Source organism: Olea europaea, chromosome 3 (genome assembly GCF_002742605.1).
Source record: "Olea europaea var. sylvestris chromosome 3, O_europaea_v1, whole genome shotgun sequence".
Lineage (NCBI taxonomy): Eukaryota > Viridiplantae > Streptophyta > Magnoliopsida > Lamiales > Oleaceae > Olea > Olea europaea.
The window spans coordinates 5,272,719-5,290,366 of NC_036239.1; the positions used below are offsets into that span (position 1 = coordinate 5,272,719).

The following is a 17,648-nucleotide window of genomic DNA, read 5'->3' on the forward strand; positions in this document are numbered from 1 at the left end:
ATAGGTCACAGTTTGTTCATTGGTCACAAATCGAAAAATTTATAAGTCACAATTCATTTATTGATCACAAATCACAAATATTACAAGTCACGGCTTATTATACAGTCACAAATTATCAAATTATCGGTCACAGATTAACAATTTGTTAGGTCACACATTATTTTTCGATCACAATTTATCTTTTTCATTGATCACATATTATTTATTGGTCATTAATAGTCACAATCAACAAAGTAATTTGTGGCCACCACCAACACTTACAATTCGCAGTCACAATTTTCAGGTCATGTATCCAATTATGAGTCAGAGCCACAATTTTCAGGTCACTTATCTAATTGTAAGTCACAAATCAACCAAACCATCACGACCACCGCCATGACCGCCACAACGACCAACTGTGACTCCCAAATTGTGAGTTGCAATTGGGAGTCACAATCACAATCTTTAGGTCACGGGTCCAATTATTTGTCACAGAATCAATCAAACCGTCATAACCAGCACAACCGCCGCCACAACCACTGCAATCTACCACAACTACCACCGTCATCACAAAATTGTGCAGATCACCAACATCAGCCCATTGCCGTCGCATACACGCCATCGCCGTCGCGCACACACCACCACACCCACGCACAAAAACTTTCAACAAACAAAACTTTCTGGCCGCCCCTCACCGCTGCAAGCTAACCATCACCACAGTAATAGAAACCAATTACCAAAACAATGAAAATCAAACCACCGGATCTCGTCGCCTATGCCATCCCACACAAACCACCATCGCCACAGCCGACCACCACACACCAAACCATCAGATCAGCCACCGCTAACCACACAAAGACCATCACCACCACTAATCTAACAACCAAAACCACCACAACCCCACCACCCACTGCAACCGCCATCAACCCCCATCACCACAACCACCAGATTCAGTGGCCAGCCAACAATACTTCAAGCGAGAATCGTAGATTTTGCTTCGTAACTACTGCTTCTGGGCTGCTAGTCTCCAGCGATTAGATCTTGAAATGGATAGTGGGTGGGTGGCGACGGCACCACTTCGCTCGCCGGTCGTAGATCTGTTTCACAGATATTGCTCCTATGCTGCTAGTCGCCGGAGATTACTTCTAAAATGAATAGGCGGCGGGCGAGAGCAAAGAGAGAGGCGATAATAGAGAGAGTCGAGGGAATTGAGAGAGAGAAAAGGAATTGGGATTGATATAATTAGGTTGCATAATTAATTTTTAAATATATTAATTAATTAAAAAAATTCTGATTTGTGAAATACTAAACATGTCATCTTATTCATGAAATGATGATTTTTAATCTATTAAAATCTGTAATTTCCCCATTTTATTAACCTACAGCCTACAGCATTACCCATATGATTGAGGTGGGGGCTTGAGCCTTGAATTTTAAGTGGTAGAAGTCAAGAAGAATTGAAGAAGAAATCGTAGTCCGTAGAATATCACCCATGCAGCCCTACTGGCTAGTGGAGCCTCCAATCTAAGGAGTGAGGACGGAGGATGGGACCTGCTGGCTGCTTCGACGGTTGTCACGGACTCACGGTTCGACTTCGACCGAACGACGCATGCTTCGAGTTTCTCAAAGGTCCTATAGGCTGTATCTTTATTCTTTGTGCCTGGAAATCATTTTATTTCATGTATCAATGAGAATTGAGAATTGAAATTGGATTTTAGGATCTAAACTAAAATTTAGGGCTTTACTATTTTTCATCCACATTTTGATAATTTGATTCTTTTTGTTAGTAACTTTTCAATCTTATATTTTTTCATACCACAAGTAGCAAGTTTGTACATACTAGTGTATTGTTGGATAATTGGAGGGCTTGTCATTTGTGACTTGGAGAATCTGAAAAATAGAATTATAGAAGTGTAGTGAATTGGAGAAGTGGAGTAGATTGTTGGAGAAGGAGAAGTGCAGTGAATTGGAGAGATCTGTGGCTAATTTTTGTAAAAATATTAAAATAATCATGGAAAGATTTTATAAAAGAAAATCTCTCAAGGATGTGGTGAATGTTGATGAGGAGAATATTTTTGTGAAAATAATTATGAAATATTTCTAATATCGCCCGAAAAAACTTTCTGGGTCCGCCTCTAGTGATGCATTATATATTTTTTGAAGTAAACATATAATATTACTATGTGGAGACAAGTTTCTTTAAGATTGGATCTAAAAATATATAACTTAATACAATACAAAGTATATTCTTATTTATAATTGATCAAAGTTGAGACCAAAATTTTTTTATTACTACATATAAGTTATTCCTATATACAGCATAACTATAGAAAGACTTGAATATAAAAAAAAAAAAAAAAAGGTTGAACCCCAATTTTGAGGACCACCACCCCTCCGTCCCTAGATATTTGTGAGGGAGGTAAATTACGGGATGTGTCTCAGCAGGCCAGGGAACAAGAGCTGCCTGTACACTACGCTTACAAGGAGTCCAATTTCATGTTAGGAATCAAACCCCCCACACTGCGGTTGCCGGTAAGGCATGAGATAACCTCACTCCTATCTTTTGTACCATTGGACTTGAATATAACACATATAGGAAGTTGTCACTTGCAAAAGGCTTTATTGCATTTGGATGTTTGTTCTCTTGTAAGAATTATAAGATTGCACTTGCCAAGCTTCTAAATTTTACTTATGAGTAATTTTGAACTGTATAGCTTATTTTGAAAATAATTCCTAATTAACCGTCAAATTAAGTAATATTAACTAATTATAAGTGAAGTAAAAACGTTTCCAAATATATTTAAAAATAAAAGTTTTTACTTTCTTAAAAAAAAAAAAAAAATATATATATGTTAGGAATCGAACCCCCACACTGCGGCTGTCGGTAAGACGTGAAATAACCTCACTCCTATCTTTTGTACCATTGGACTTGAATATAACACATATAGGAAGTTGTCACTTGCAAAAGGCTTTATTGCATTTGGATGTTTGTTCTCTTGTAAGAATTATAAGATTGCACTTGCCAAGCTTCTAAATTTTACTTATGAGTAATTTTGAACTGTATAACTTATTTTGAAAATAATTCCTAATTAACCGTCAAATTAAGTAATATTAACTAATTATAAGTGAAGTAAAAACGTTTCCAAATATATTTAAAAATAAAAGTTTTTACTTTCTTAAAAAATATATATATATATATTAGTTTTTAGCTTAGCCAAACATGACTACTCTCGTTCGAGCAGCCCATTGGAATCCATTAATATACATATGGGCCGTCCAACTTTAGAAATTAGGCCTAGTCCAAACAAAAGGGGCAAAGTTATTATTATGACAAGTACACTACAAAATCGTAATTTTGACCGAACAAGATATGAAATTTATCATGAAATGAATTGAACATGGTATTCCACAAAATCATAAATTTATTTTATTTTTTGTCATAAAAAATTTCATAATAATAGATTTTTTCAAATGATCAACATATAACTCGAACTCTTACAGAATTTTGAATGATGATTAAATTCCCGAGCAACTTCACTTCTCTTAACCGTTCAACCCTATAAAGTATACGTCCATGGGCATGCGCTTAGACTGGGGGAATTTTTTTATTTTTTTGTGGGTTGGGGTTGTACGTAAAGAAATATGGTCCCCTCTTTAACTCATAGAAAAATGGTATAAATGGGTATTCTTTTCTTCTTTATCATGTTTCATTAAAAGAAACAATGTACAGTTGAATACTTATGTCTCCCTGTTTCCCAACTACATAACAACGTACAGATGATAATATTAACTCATATTTTGATATATATATTCTAAAATATGTCAATTATAAAATTTGAAGTGTCGTGTCATTCATTACATAATTCACATAAAGTTACATGGTTTCAATTAAATTCATTAATTAGTACTATAAAACCTACATATCTTGTAATAAAATGCAAAAAAAAAAAAAAAAACACAGTCCATTAACTTTAGCTCCATTTGTATAATTTTTCTTAAAATCCTTCAAAGATTTCAAAACTACTCTAGATTCGAAATTTGAGGTTAAGGTGTTAAAAAAGTTACTACATGAATAAATAGCTTGTGACAGTCAAGCATTCATAGTGACGGTAGTTTACAACAACTTTAGGAAGTCCGAAGATGTTAACGGAGACCTCAGGAAGTGCCATTGTTGGCACCTTCATGCGCCCGCATTTGTGCCTTCATTTGCACAAGTTGATACCTTTGTGTGTATCTTGTTTAAAATACGTTTTTGACTATTCTATCATTTATTTTTATAAGATCACGAGTTAAATAAATTGGATTGTAAAAGTGCGAATTTGTAATGGACCATCTATTGATAATACAACTCAATCAAATCAATTGAATACGTTAAATGATTACAGAATTTAATTCAATGTAAACGAAGGTGTTCAACTATAAGCTTCAAAAGATTAAATCTAATATAATCATAAGATCGAGTCAAGACAAGTGAATGATCCATATATCTCTACATAACGAATTAAATTTAAGCACTACAAATGTAACTAGGATTCCTTAATGGAATAATTTAGTAATATACTTCAAAAAAAAAAAAAAGCTATGGTTACAGTCCAAATTTAACACGTGACAAATCCAATAAATGTTTGAAAAAGGAATAAGATTTCAAGGAGTTGTCACAATCAGGCAATTTTGTCAAATCTTTGTTGATTGGGGAAAATCTCTCAAGTGGGACATCTGTCAAGTGTATGGCCAACTCTCTTTACAGACTGTTGCATTGAATGGCCAGTGAAAAAAGTGTTCAGTTCATTCACATACATACATCTTTGCGTGTTGATATATAGTGTAAGAAAATGCACATAATGATCCTAAGAGACATGAAGTTTAGATAAAAATTAATAATATTATAAATTAAAATCAATAATTAATTTTGACGATATATATTTTATGAAATTTTAAACTTTTATCAACTTTTCAATCACACATTCATTCATTTTTACCAAATTTACTAAAGATCTATTTTTCTGCAAAATGAAATGAGGTGTTTAGTCAAAGTTTAGACCATGTGGAGATTGAGAATTTAGCCTCATCATTATACCCCAGAATAGGCTAGTAAAATTATTGGACATGTGTTCCATAATATTAAAAAAAAAAAAAAAGGTTAAACCCTAATTTTAAAGGTCCCCCACCACCCCTGCCCTGGAGCATCGTGAGGGAGGTAAATCGCAGGTTATGCCTCCACGGGTACAAGGTGGAAGGTTGCTTGTACACTTGCACTTACTCAAGAGCCAAATTCATATTTTAGGATTCGAATCCTTGACGCAGCAGCCTCAAGCAAAGTTGGATTTTTCCACCTCCCCTTTTACCACTTGGAGATGTGCCCTGGGGGCATGTGTTCCATAATATAAACATTTGACATGTAGTAAATGTAGCCAAAAAGAAAATTGCACCCCATTTTATCGAGGGTAGATGACTAAAACAATTTCGTCTATGATCCACATAAGATGTTAGTCCGACTCAAATAATATAGTCCACATTAACCGAGCATAGTGTCTGAAAATGGCAATTGACTAGGCTTGTCTCGATGGGGTTATTCAACCCATGACAGAAAAAATAACCCAACAAAATTTCGCTGATTGACTTCAATCAACAAATGGTCAAAGTTAACATTACAGTATTGATACATTGGAAATTGATATTAACTCTTAACCTTCCTCATCAAAGGATAAAGTGACATTCAATTTTGGGTTTCAATCAATCAACGATTATAATAAGACGTACGTAATAGGATTCCACACAAAGTTTGATGGATTTTAATTGTCACTCAAACCAACCAACGTGAACCAAAAGTGCCTTCTAAATTCACAATAATCTCTGCCCAAAGTCCATCTTTTATTTTATTTTAATTTTAAAGAAAGTCAACTATCAATGGACACAACCAACCAAGTGATACTCCATGATCCATATACAAGGTGAATACACCTATTTAGGATAAACTTTAAATCCTAAATTATAATATGAGATATTCACTTTTCACTTCATCTAATGATTTGTATGACAATACTTCTATTTTTGTTTCTATTTTTTATAAAAGAATTTTCAAAAAAAGATACTATAATGTGAATCAAACAGATCATAATTCAATTATCAAAGAGAAGTTCTCGATTATGGTATCCTACATCAATTCGACAACAACAAAGCCAAACCCAATATTACATACTCTACTAATTTTTCATGTAGTTGATTATTGTTAAAATTTAGGGTTTCATCTTAAAAGACCTTGTTAAGAGGAGTAGTTCATTTTTTTATAAATTGGTCTATATTTTCATCTTTATTCAATGTTGAATTTCATTCCTTAACATGCCCCAATAAGATGGTGGTTCGTTTGAGCATACCAATCTTGAAATTCATATAATAATTTATTGAGTCTTAATCGAATCAAAGCACTTATTAGAACTCGATTAGCTCTGATACCAAGTTAGGACTTATAGTTATATCTTAAAAGGTCAACATCGTTAAGAGAAGTAGTCCAATTTTTTATAAATTGATCTACGTTTTCATCTTTATTCAATGTGAAATTTCATCCCTTAATATAACCCGACAAGATGGTGGTTCGTTTGAGTATACCAATCTTGAAATCTATATGATCATTTATTGAGTCTTAATCGAATCAAATCACTTATTGGAGTTTAATGAGCTCTGATACCAAGTTAAGACTTGTGGTTCTATCTTAAAATGTTAACATTATTAAAGAAGTAGCCCGATTTTTTATAAATTAATTTATATTTTCATCTTTATTCGATATTGTGTTTCATCCCTTGATAATTATTTCGCACAATAACCCCAAAATTTACGCCCTAACAGAAGCAAAATAAATGTAAGTAAAATCTCAATAAATCATTAGAGGGATTGAGGACATATTCCCAATTAAAAAGCATTGCGTAATTTGAAACTTTGAGAAAGTGAATTATTAGTTACAACAATCAAATCATTATTTGATTTATTACTCATTTCGATCTTCTTCTCATCTCTCGTCATTGTCAACTTTGCTTTCCTTTTTCCACCTCTCACCAGTCTGCAAATCAGCAGCTTTCTCTTTAAGTATCAAACCCTATCCGGCCCCATACACAGTTCAACCATATCCATACCACCCCAATATCTCCCTTTTTTTTTTACAATATTTTTTCTTCTTTTATTATTAAAAGAAAAAAGGAAGAAGAGACAGATACCGGCTTAGATTATGAAAATTAATTTTTTAACTATTAAAGAGAAAAGAATATCCTATTTATGAGTGTAGAAGTAAAAAAATAACAGCTGAAATAGTAAAATAACGATCAAAAAATTAATTTTTTTATATATTTTTTTTTTTGTAAATCTCAGTGTAAAACTCTCCAATGGTCTATATCAAATAAACTTTGCTACTTGTACATAAAAATATATAGATAATCGATGACATAATATGATGTGAAGGAAAAAATTGATTGTGTTTTAGACTAACAAATAACAGAGAGATATATAACATTATGTAATCTATTATATAAATATTGATGTACATACAGTAAAATCCATATCAAATTTAGTATAACAATTGAACAGGTTACACCAAACTTGATGTAAAATTACACCAAGTTTGGCATCACTCATTGGAGATACCCTGAGGATTGAATTAGAACTCATTTGAGTGGGAATGCAAAAATAAATAAATAAAATTAAAAAAAAATGAAAAGTTTATCCAAAAAATATTTTGATAGATAATATGTAGTTAAAAAATAACAAATATTTTAAATTTGTGTGTAATATTATTTTATTGAAAAAAATGTAATTAAAATAATGTCAAAATACTGTATAAATTTAAAAAAAATGTGACTGAAACAGAGCTAACATGAGCACATAGAAAGACACTTCAAGTTATGATTGTCACGGTGGCTCATATTCTTTATATAACTCAAAATATATATACCTAACTACAGAATACAAAGTACTTCCTCCTATCGGAAGAATACAACACACGAAGTGTGAAAGATGGAAAATAATTGGAACCTGTTCGGTAATAATAGCAATGCCAATGTGAGAGGGCGTAATGATAGTTGCCATGCATGGGAGATCTGGGATCCTGCCAACACCTTTCGCCACCCAACATCCACCTCCTCCTCCACCATGCAAGTGGAAGCACATGATTTTCACGCGCTCATGCTCAACCACCACGATAACCCCTCTTCATTATCACAGTCCCACTTCTATCCAGACCCGCATTTGACTTGCTTGAAGCTGGGAAAGAAGCACCATTTCGAGGATGTTACACCGGGAACTTCAATGACCAAGAAAGGCAAACCCTATGGTACAACTGGTGGTGGTGGAGGGGCGTCTTCTGCAGCGGCGCCTCCAATTTTGCCGAGGTGTCAGGTGGAGGGATGCCAACTGGTGCTAGTGAACGCCAAGGACTACCACAGAAGGCACAAGGTTTGTGAAATGCACGCCAAAGCTCCAAAAGTAGTGGTTCATGGCATTGAACAACGCTTCTGCCAACAGTGTAGCAGGTAAAAGTATTCACTGCAGTGACTCTGAACTGTGATATATATGTATTGTACTGTTTATGTGCAAATGAACTGTGATTAAGAAGTTACTAAAGACGTACATATTTTGATAGGTTTCATGCAGTGTCAGAATTTGATGAGTCAAAAAGAAGTTGCAGAAGGAGATTAGCCGGTCACAATCTCAGAAGAAGAAAGAACCCTCAAGACCATTCTGAAGTTGCTAGGAGAACTTATCAAGGTAATTAACAAATCGATAAATTATAAGAGTTTTACGGTAAATTTCGAATTCGGGAGTCTTTATAGACTATTATGCCATATTAAAGCGTGTCTTCTGAAAGAAAACTCAAACCTCATTCGACTAATGTTGCAGAAAAAGTTACAAAGTTCTAAACTCCCGTAAGCACGATGACACGAAGCATGGCGAGAACACGCGTGTAGACTAATAATTTATCTTTAGCTCCCAGCACTTTGTATTTTCATTGCGTCCCCTCCTGATTTATTTGTTGAACTTTTTTATCATGATAACTTATCCACTTCCATGTTGATTGAGAAAAAAAAATAAGAAAAAGAAATAGAAGCATGATATTTATTGAAAAAACACTTTAGTCCTGAATGGTTAATAGGTAAACCAGTAACTTGTTACTATTGGGAAAGGAAGGTTGAGGATCCAATTAGTCTTGATTAGCAAACAATATTTGCCTTGTGAGCAAATAAGCTTAATTTAGCCATTGTACCGAGGAGTGGAGGTCTTTAGGCTCAGGACTGGAAATGTTCTTACAGGGAAGTAAGATTTCCTTAATTATGACTGCATTCAAATTCTATCTATCTCGGAGATATCACTGACTATGATGTTATTCATCTGAGACACGAATTATCGTTTTGTTCGGACACTCGATGACACTTTGCAACTTCATATTCCTGTTAGTTGTTACTATCCAAGAGTTTATTTGTTACGAGCGTGTTCGGTGGTGATTATGAGAACTGATTTTTTGACAGTTAAAGAGAGAAGTGGTTTTCACTTGTTAGTGAAGAAGTCAAAAATGACGATTGAAATAGTGAAATAACGATCAAAAAATTAACTTTTTAGAGTGAAAAATTACTACCAAACGGGGCTTACATCTTTATTCGACGTGGATTTGTAGCTGGACATCTATATATTTCATCTTTATTAATGTATTTTTCTAGGATTGTGCAAGATTTAACAAAAGACTGTTTATTCTCGTAGGCATCAAAGAGATGGCGGGTAGATATCAATATTCACCAACAAATGGGGAGTGTGCTCTCTCTCTTCTGTCATCGGAAAACAACAGCTGGATTCCATATAAAGACCTTCCATCAAGATGCAGCACTGCCCTACACGATTTGATTGCTGAAAATCGTGCAGCCATTTTAGCCAGACAGCTCAACTTGCAACAGATGAAGACTGCAGACCCCACCCAAAAGGGATCACTTCGGATTCTAAACAACCAGATTATACCCGGGTCACAAGAGTACGGTATCGACTTGACATTGGACCTCATGCAGGCCACTCCGAGTTCAGAATTCGGGTTGTTGTCCATGCATGATAAATCAGGAGAAGAATCGTGGAAAGTTCATCTGGGCTATTGATTAGGTCTTGGACTTGCAAACATTGTTTAAAAGATGCTTTAAGAATGTTGCAATAATTAATATTAATGTGTGCGTGTATTTATCTGAAGAATGTAAAAGTCATTTGAACACTGGTGTAGAGATTTGTCTATTTGGCAAGCAATTCAAATGATATCAGTCCTCTTTTTAAAATATCATTCACCATGGTCTACCTAATTGCTTTTGTTGATGCATACTACTGGGCAAGTAATTCAGATGATCAGTCCTCAACATCCTCAAATATCCTGTTTCTTGAAGGGGTGGGCATGATTTATCATTTAAGTTGGTTTGATTTTAGGGTTTAGGTTGAGTCCAGTTCAGGTTGGGCTATTTTAAATTCCGTTGCTGCCCAATACATCATATTTGATAAAATTTCCGAAAATACTTTGTGATCTTTTTTATCCTAGTATTATTTTAAATATGATAGTAAAATAGAAAAAGAGCAAATTCCTTCACTCCTAATTGATAATCAATTTGGAGCTGATCTTAATCCACCAAACACGCCTCGTACACAAATAAACCAAGTCAAAATCCCCAATTCACAACAATCCATATTCATTCATATTTTCAACCATCTAGAATCCTCTCAACACCACCAATTTGTCCACGAATAAAGTCACTTAGTTAGGCTTAAAAACAAGAGAGTGAAGAAATAGACAGATATGTCAAAAAATGATTGAATGTTTTTGTTTTAATTTTTCAAACTGTCCAATCATGCGTCGACACTTGTCCCGTTTGGATTTGAGCCTGGATGTGTAGCATGGTTGATTTGTCCACACAAATCGATCATGTATTAGATTTAAATCTTGTTCTAATCCTTCAAAATTTCTTCTGTATTTGTATCTTGATTTTCAATGTAAGTGATTAGGGTTTATTCTCCATCGTATAACCCCAAATGGAAGGTGTAATATCACCATATTCTGTCCAATCGAAGCATTTATTTCTAAATAATTATTGTTTTTCAAAATTTTGTCCACAATACAGATTTCACTTTTTCGCAATCACGGATTTCTTTTGATGGATAGATACAGAATGAATCAAAGAGAGTATAAGTAAAATCACATACCCGCCTAAACTCCGATTGCTCATTACGAAACTTTGAATTGTGTATTGAATTTTGAATGTGCATTGAATGTGAAGCTTAATATTAGGTTAACTTAAAAATACATCAATTACAAAAGACTCTTTGACATCTATAGTGTTATAAAGTAATTACTAAAATAATTATTAATTCACACAGTATTCTATAAATTATGAACATCACATAATATTTATTAAAATTTTATTATATAATGATGTAGAAACGAATTTTTCCTCTAGCTATACGAATAATCACTTTAATTAATCACAAATAACTAAACCCCACACAAAAGTCACAGTAAATCCTAAATTAACCCAATTGTGCATTTACAAAATGAACTTGAATTGACTACATTAGATAAAATAAAATAAAATAAAAATCAAGCTTTTATGCAACCAGTATATGTTTTTAATCGAGTTAATTATTTGAATGGTCACCGAGCTATTCCAAGTATTACTATTTAATAACTCAACTTAAAAATGTATCTTAATTATTAATGAACTATGCACCATGTGTTACATCCATCACTCAAGTTGGAAAATCCGTTAAATTTAACAAACGGCATTGACTTGAACACGGCATTTATAACACGGTGCATAATCCAATGCCATTGAAATATAATTTTAAGTTTAATTATTAAGTAGTAACAATTTGCACAGTTTAGTCACCATTGAGATATAAATTTAAGTTTATTTATTAAGTAATAACAATTTCTTCTTTCCTCAAATTGACATCTATGAAAGAAGAAATCAATGTAAATGAAGGGGGAGGGGGGAAAAAAGGAGGAAACTGAAAATCAGATGCCTATAAATTGAAGATAAATAGAATTTTCAAAATTGAGCATCACAAATTTTTGCAAATTGAATATTTCCATTTGGAGCCCAATTTCAAACATTCAATCCTTTGCATAAATCTCACTTGTCCAATTCCACAATTTAATTTCGTTCCAAAGTGAATAAATAATCTTATTTTGTCAAAAACCTTGATCCTAAGATTTAAAAAATCTTATATTTTTAAGAAATCTCGACCATCACTTCCAAAAATCAATTTTTCTTCGAAAAATCCATTTTTTGTGAAAAAATAAAAATAAAAAATGAGATACCCACTGGGCAAAATTCAATCTTTTAAAGAATTCCAATTTTGAAAAAATTTAATTTTCTTTGATTTATATGCTCTGATTTTTCTTTCATTTTCTTTGATTTATTATTTCGCAGAGATTGATTTGAGGGAAGAAGAAATGTTACTACTTAATAATTATACTTAAAATTGTATTTCAATGGGATTGAACTATACCAATTGTTTTTATTTAATAACTGAGCTGAACTTAAAATTGCATTTCAACGGTCACTTAACAATGCATCCATCACTTGAGTGGAAAATTTTTACCATCCATCCATCACTCAAGTTGATACCTCATTTGACGTATGTAATGATTTTTCCACTTGGATGGTGGATGGGTAATATAGTGTGTAATTCAATGATCCTCAAAATACATTTTAAGTTCAATTGTTAAGTAACAGCACTTAGTATAGCTCAATGACCACCATATAATTATTAATCAATGGATTGATATAACACGTCGGTTAGTTCGCTTTGGATTGGTCGATTTGTTTGGTTAGGTTTCCAAATGTCCACAGTAATTTCTGCCCAACTATCTATTATCACAAACGGGATTGAACATTTTTGCTATCCCTAATCAATTGCAATCCTCTCAAGTAGTTTCACATTTATTGTTAACTTGTAATTCAAATTAGAAATTATAGATTAAAGTTCTCATTACATTACATTGTTGTATCTCCCTCAAATATAAATACGTACCTTTAAACAAATTCATTTCACATCAATGAAGAATTAATATTCACATTAGCCTGTACTTTACTCTCTGAAATTGTTCTAAAAGTCAAACAATTAAGTCACTAAAGACAAAAATGTTTGAATCTCTCTTAAATATCACGTTCTCGTCCGATCTCCATTATTTTCAAAATATGATTTTCTTTAATTTTTTTTTCAACCAAACATTTTTTAATAAAATAATATTATCCGAAAATTCAAAAAATTTTTTTATTTTTTTAACCCATATTGATATTCTCAATCGATCCACTATTCAAAAATGTATTTTTAGCCAAATAATGGGACTCAAACAACGGTTAATTTTTTCAATTTGAAATACTGTCCAATTATTCAAGTGAAATTTATTTTTGTAAAGGTCAGTTGGCAATTTTTCCCTATTTTTTTAGATGATTTTGTTGTTGGTCGTGCTACTCTAATAAAATGACCAGTACAAAAATTCAATTGTTGTTATGAATGTCACTTGATAGTCATTTAACAAAGAAGTTGGGAAGCAATTAATATTGCAATTTTTCCAAATTTAAATTACTATTCTAGGAGGTTGAATTATTGCAGTTAGATGTGAAATCTGGCGCCTACGGTCCTTGGACTTGAATGCAACTACTCCATAGATTTTCAAACTTTAGCACGTGGCAAACAGAGGTTTTGCCTTATGTGGGGGGCTTACATAAATTGCAATAATCACGTGCCCGGTGCGTGATAAAAAATTATATTCCCTTGAATTCAACTTCAAAAAAATAAAAAGTTAAACCCTAACCTTAAGGGTCCCCCACCACCCCTTTTTTGGAGTATCGTGAGGGAGGTAAATAGCAGGTTATGCCTCCAAAGGTACAGGGTGGAAGGCTGCTTGTACACTTGCACTTACCCATGAGCCAAATCCATATTTCAGGATTCGAACTCTTGACGCAGTAGCCTCAAGCAAAGCTGGATTTCTCCCTCCTCCCCTTTTACCACTTGGAGATGTGCCCTGGAGGCAATTCAACTTCAAAGAAATAGCTCCTATGAAATATGAACAATTCCCTGCTTACAATAATCACGTGCAGGAAAACTCATAAAGGTGCTGTGTTTTTTTTTTTTTTTTCTAACAGTCCAATCACACAACGACACATGTATTTTTTTGTTAAAAATAAAAAAAGTCTAATAGATTATTTTGTATGTGTAGCATGGTTCATGAAATATAGATATCAATACAACTCTCAATTAAAATAGAATCAAACTCATTTCTGTGGGGACCTTTTCAACATCTCCATCACTCTTAGTTCTCACGACAATGAAGTCATTAAAAATAAAATAAAAATAGTAGTCTCCTTGCAGGAGACAACTTAACTTTGACTTATAAATATTTTTGACAAAAAAATTACTTACGAGTATCGAAAAATTCTATCTTAAAAGCTCAAAATTCAACAATTAAGAACAATAGCTATAAACAGTTGATGTTAATGTTATCAAATTTAACAATCGAGAGTTTTAAGTGTCCTCTCAAAATGATTGGTCGCTGCTTCGAATTAAGCCCCTGTTTGGTTTAATCTAAATCGAAGTCAACAATTCATTTTATTCACATATTTTATGGATCTCATAATTTTTCAACTACACATTTCACCAACTTCCATCAAAATATACAAAAAAATCTGATTCTAATTTCCAATAAACGGGGGCTAAATGCAATTAATGTCCCCGTTTGGCCCATGTTAATTTTCATTCCATTATATTTCATTTTTCTCTCCTATTTTTAACCACACAATCTTCCATAAAATAATATTATCGTAAATCGAAAACTTTTCGTTCTCTTTTAACCACTCGTTTTTAAGAAAATACTATTTCATCCATTTTTATTTTCAAAAAATGAGGGCAAACGGGAGCATAGTATAACTGATTAAGTAAATTATTACTGCCAAGCTGTTTTACGGCCATCTTTTTCAAGGATTGTTCTACATGTAAACATTACAATCTAGTGAACATAATGTTCAAGTGGCATTTTATTATGGGCTAATGGAAAAAGCTGTTTTTTACCCTATCAATCATGAAACGCCACTTGACCATCATGTAAACCGGAGTAGCATTATCCCTTTTTCAGAGCCACACTCGCCAATGGAAATTTGACTGCAGATTCTTGGTCAAAATGCTATTTCTTTTACCTCATTTAAGTTATCACATTCACCCTCCAGAAAATATCAGGGTAACAGACAAAAGTAAATAATGCAAAGACAAAGCCTAACTAAAAATATTAATACACTGCATAAGTGTGCCTGTGAAAACTAATCCTTGTAACAAAATGGAAACTAGGAAATGATTCCCATGAAAACATATATAGAGATACTTATTTATATATGTGTTACATACGATAATGATTCAAGTGTAAATCGATCTGATCTGTCTTTAGAGCAAATTAAGATTGAAATGCAAATAATAAGAAACCTGAAGAATAATATATGTCAAATTGATCATTCTTCTTCCACTGTGTTATTACTAGGTCTAGGTAGTCCGCAACGCGTAAGATCTTGAATTTCGCATCCTTTCAGTAAAAAATTGTGCTTGCTGAAGAACTAGTTGTACCCAGATATGATCTTTGGCTGAAATCCAATGAAATTCTTGGCGGTGAAATTGCAACGGTGACCAATGAAGAATGAATCCCAGAATCAGGTGGAGACCCTGAAATCAAATCAAACCAGTGCAGTTTCAATTTTTTTCTTGTCCCTGAGCTGAATTTATGCATAGAGAAAACTTACTCGCAAGGTTTTCAGAGGAACAATTTGGTGCACTGTCCAGTAGAGAGTTGTTGCTGGGTTCTTGATTTGGTTGCTGGGATTTTCGCCTACGCCGGTTATGGTCAGCCAATCTTTTCCGGCAACTCCTCTTCCCGTTGTCAAATTCCGAAAGGAGATGGAATCTGATAGAAGGAAAATTAGCGAGAACAATTAACGATGCAAATGGAAGTCTCACAGAATTTGGTGCAGAATGCTAATAAAACCAAGAAAACAGTAGAATTTTATATGTGTTGATCCTTAAAAGCTGATGACAAGTTGTTGAATAGAAAAGAATAGCTGCACATTACTATAAGAAGCAAAATCCAACAGTACGTTGAAACGTAATTGGGATCAAAATCATGAGGAAACATAACTCTACGGACGCAAATCCCATCGGGATCAACACATGTACCACCCAACCCAATCATGAGCTTGTTAACACTTGAAAAAGGGGAGTTCATTCAGTCAATACTCACTATAAACACGAGGTTGCAACTAAAAAGAAATATGGGGATTAATGTACAACCTGCTGCATTGTTGGCAGAATCGCTGAGTCAACCCAGCGGCGATGACAGTAGCGGCCTTGGAGTGGAACTCACATACCTTGTGGCGGCGATGGTAGTGTTTCGCGTGCGTAAGGTCCGCGTGGCAACCTTCAGCTTGGCATCTTGGGGAGTTGACTGAGCCGTTCTCCATTACCCTGGACCGGCGGTAGAGCCGGTTCACAAAATCGTCCTCGGAGGAAGCAAAATAAGTCCTTCCTCCCAAATTAAGTCCAATCCTACTAGTGCTAGTGTTAAACTCGAACCCGCCAGCAACCGGCTCACTCTTGGGCATCATCATGAACCCAGTTGGACCGGTTGGTTCAAGAGGGAGCACTGAAGCCTGTGGTGCATGAGGATTCGCGTATGATGATGCAGAAGCTCGATAACAGCGTGGGTCATAGAAATTAGTCAAATGGATGTCAGTATTTGGGTGGTGAAACGGGTGGTGGTAGTGGTGGTTGTGAGGAGTGACAGTGGCGAAATCATTAGGGTTAACAAAAGTGTTGGCTTCCGTGAAGCTATGAGTAGCGTATGGGTAAAAAATCTGTTGATTTTGGTTAGAATCTTGGGCCGTTTCTTCGCCAGAAAGCATGATAGATGATGGGTTACCCCATTCATAGTCCACCATGCCTCTACTTTTATTTTGCCTCCACCAGCAGAATCAAAGAAATATAACAGCGCCTTGCCAGATATCTGAAATCAACTAAACTATAGAAAGAGAGTGAGAGAGAAAAATCAAAGCTTTAAAGGGAAAGATCATGGTGAGTGAAAAAGCTGCAAAAGACTTTAACAAAGCTGTGTGTCCGTGTGAATTGCCTTATTGCGAAGCAGGTAAAGAGTTCCTTTTTGAGTTTGAGGATCATGTCGGGTTTGTGTTCATCATTGTAGCATTTGCAGGAATTTGATCGAGAGAGAATAAAATGTAGAGAGAGAGAGAAAGAGATCACCTCGTGGCAGTTTGGAACAGTGAGATACAGTATAGTAATCAAAACCCTACAAGTGAAGTATTAATATTCGTTACATCTCTCCATTTCTACAAGGATCACCACTTAACTCTCTCTCTCTCTAAAATAGAATCTCTCTCTCTTTCTTATCTCTAATCTAAAAGAGAGACAGAGAGGGGACGGGATAATAGGAAATCCTTAAGTTCGGGGTTCAATTTTTTTTAAAGAGAGATAGAGAGAGATTGTATTTCTCTCTCTAAAAAAAAAATGTTAAACCCTAACCTTAAGGGTTCCCCATCACCCCTGCCCTGAAATATCGTAAGGGAGGTAAATAACAGGTTATGCCTCCAAGGGTACAGGGTGGAAGG

The 17,648-nt window shown here is 34.2% G+C and overlaps 2 protein-coding genes across 2 annotated transcripts; one reads left to right on the forward strand and one right to left on the reverse strand.

Moving 5' to 3' along the window:
* The first annotated feature begins 7,858 nt into the window (after positions 1-7,858).
* Positions 7,859-10,208, forward strand: LOC111383440 (squamosa promoter-binding-like protein 7). Its single transcript, XM_023007554.1, has 3 exons — positions 7,859-8,495; positions 8,606-8,730; positions 9,718-10,208. Exons 1-3 carry the CDS (start codon positions 7,981-7,983, stop codon positions 10,098-10,100), a joined length of 1,023 nt encoding a protein of 340 aa, XP_022863322.1. The 5' UTR covers positions 7,859-7,980; the 3' UTR covers positions 10,101-10,208.
* A 5,080-nt stretch (positions 10,209-15,288) lies between these two features.
* On the reverse strand, positions 15,289-17,440 carry LOC111383449 (squamosa promoter-binding-like protein 8). The gene is made up of 3 exons (XM_023007565.1): positions 16,318-17,440; positions 15,774-15,934; positions 15,289-15,696 (listed from the first exon to the last, which is right to left on the reverse strand). The coding sequence occupies exons 1-3, from the start codon at positions 16,962-16,964 to the stop codon at positions 15,563-15,565; spliced, it is 942 nt and encodes a 313-aa protein (XP_022863333.1). The 5' UTR covers positions 16,965-17,440; the 3' UTR covers positions 15,289-15,562.
* Between the last annotated feature and the right edge of the window lie 208 nt (positions 17,441-17,648).

What these genes read in the sequence shown, in the direction of transcription:
- LOC111383440 (XM_023007554.1), top strand. Translation starts at nt 7,981, where the DNA reads ATGGAAAATAATTGGAACCTGTTCGGTAATAATAGCAATGCCAATGTG. An exon ending in TTCTGCCAACAGTGTAGCAG is followed by an intron (nt 8,496 to 8,605) that starts GTAAAAGTATTC and finishes ATATTTTGATAG; the next exon opens with GTTTCATGCAGTGTCAGAAT. An exon ending in TGCTAGGAGAACTTATCAAG is followed by an intron (nt 8,731 to 9,717) that starts GTAATTAACAAA and finishes TTATTCTCGTAG; the next exon opens with GCATCAAAGAGATGGCGGGT.
- LOC111383449 (XM_023007565.1), bottom strand. Translation starts at nt 16,964, where the DNA reads ATGGTGGACTATGAATGGGGTAACCCATCATCTATCATGCTTTCTGGC. An exon ending in TTCTGCCAACAATGCAGCAG is followed by an intron (nt 15,935 to 16,317) that starts GTTGTACATTAA and finishes TCCTTCTATCAG; the next exon opens with ATTCCATCTCCTTTCGGAAT. An exon ending in TTCCTCTGAAAACCTTGCGA is followed by an intron (nt 15,697 to 15,773) that starts GTAAGTTTTCTC and finishes ATTTGATTTCAG; the next exon opens with GGTCTCCACCTGATTCTGGG.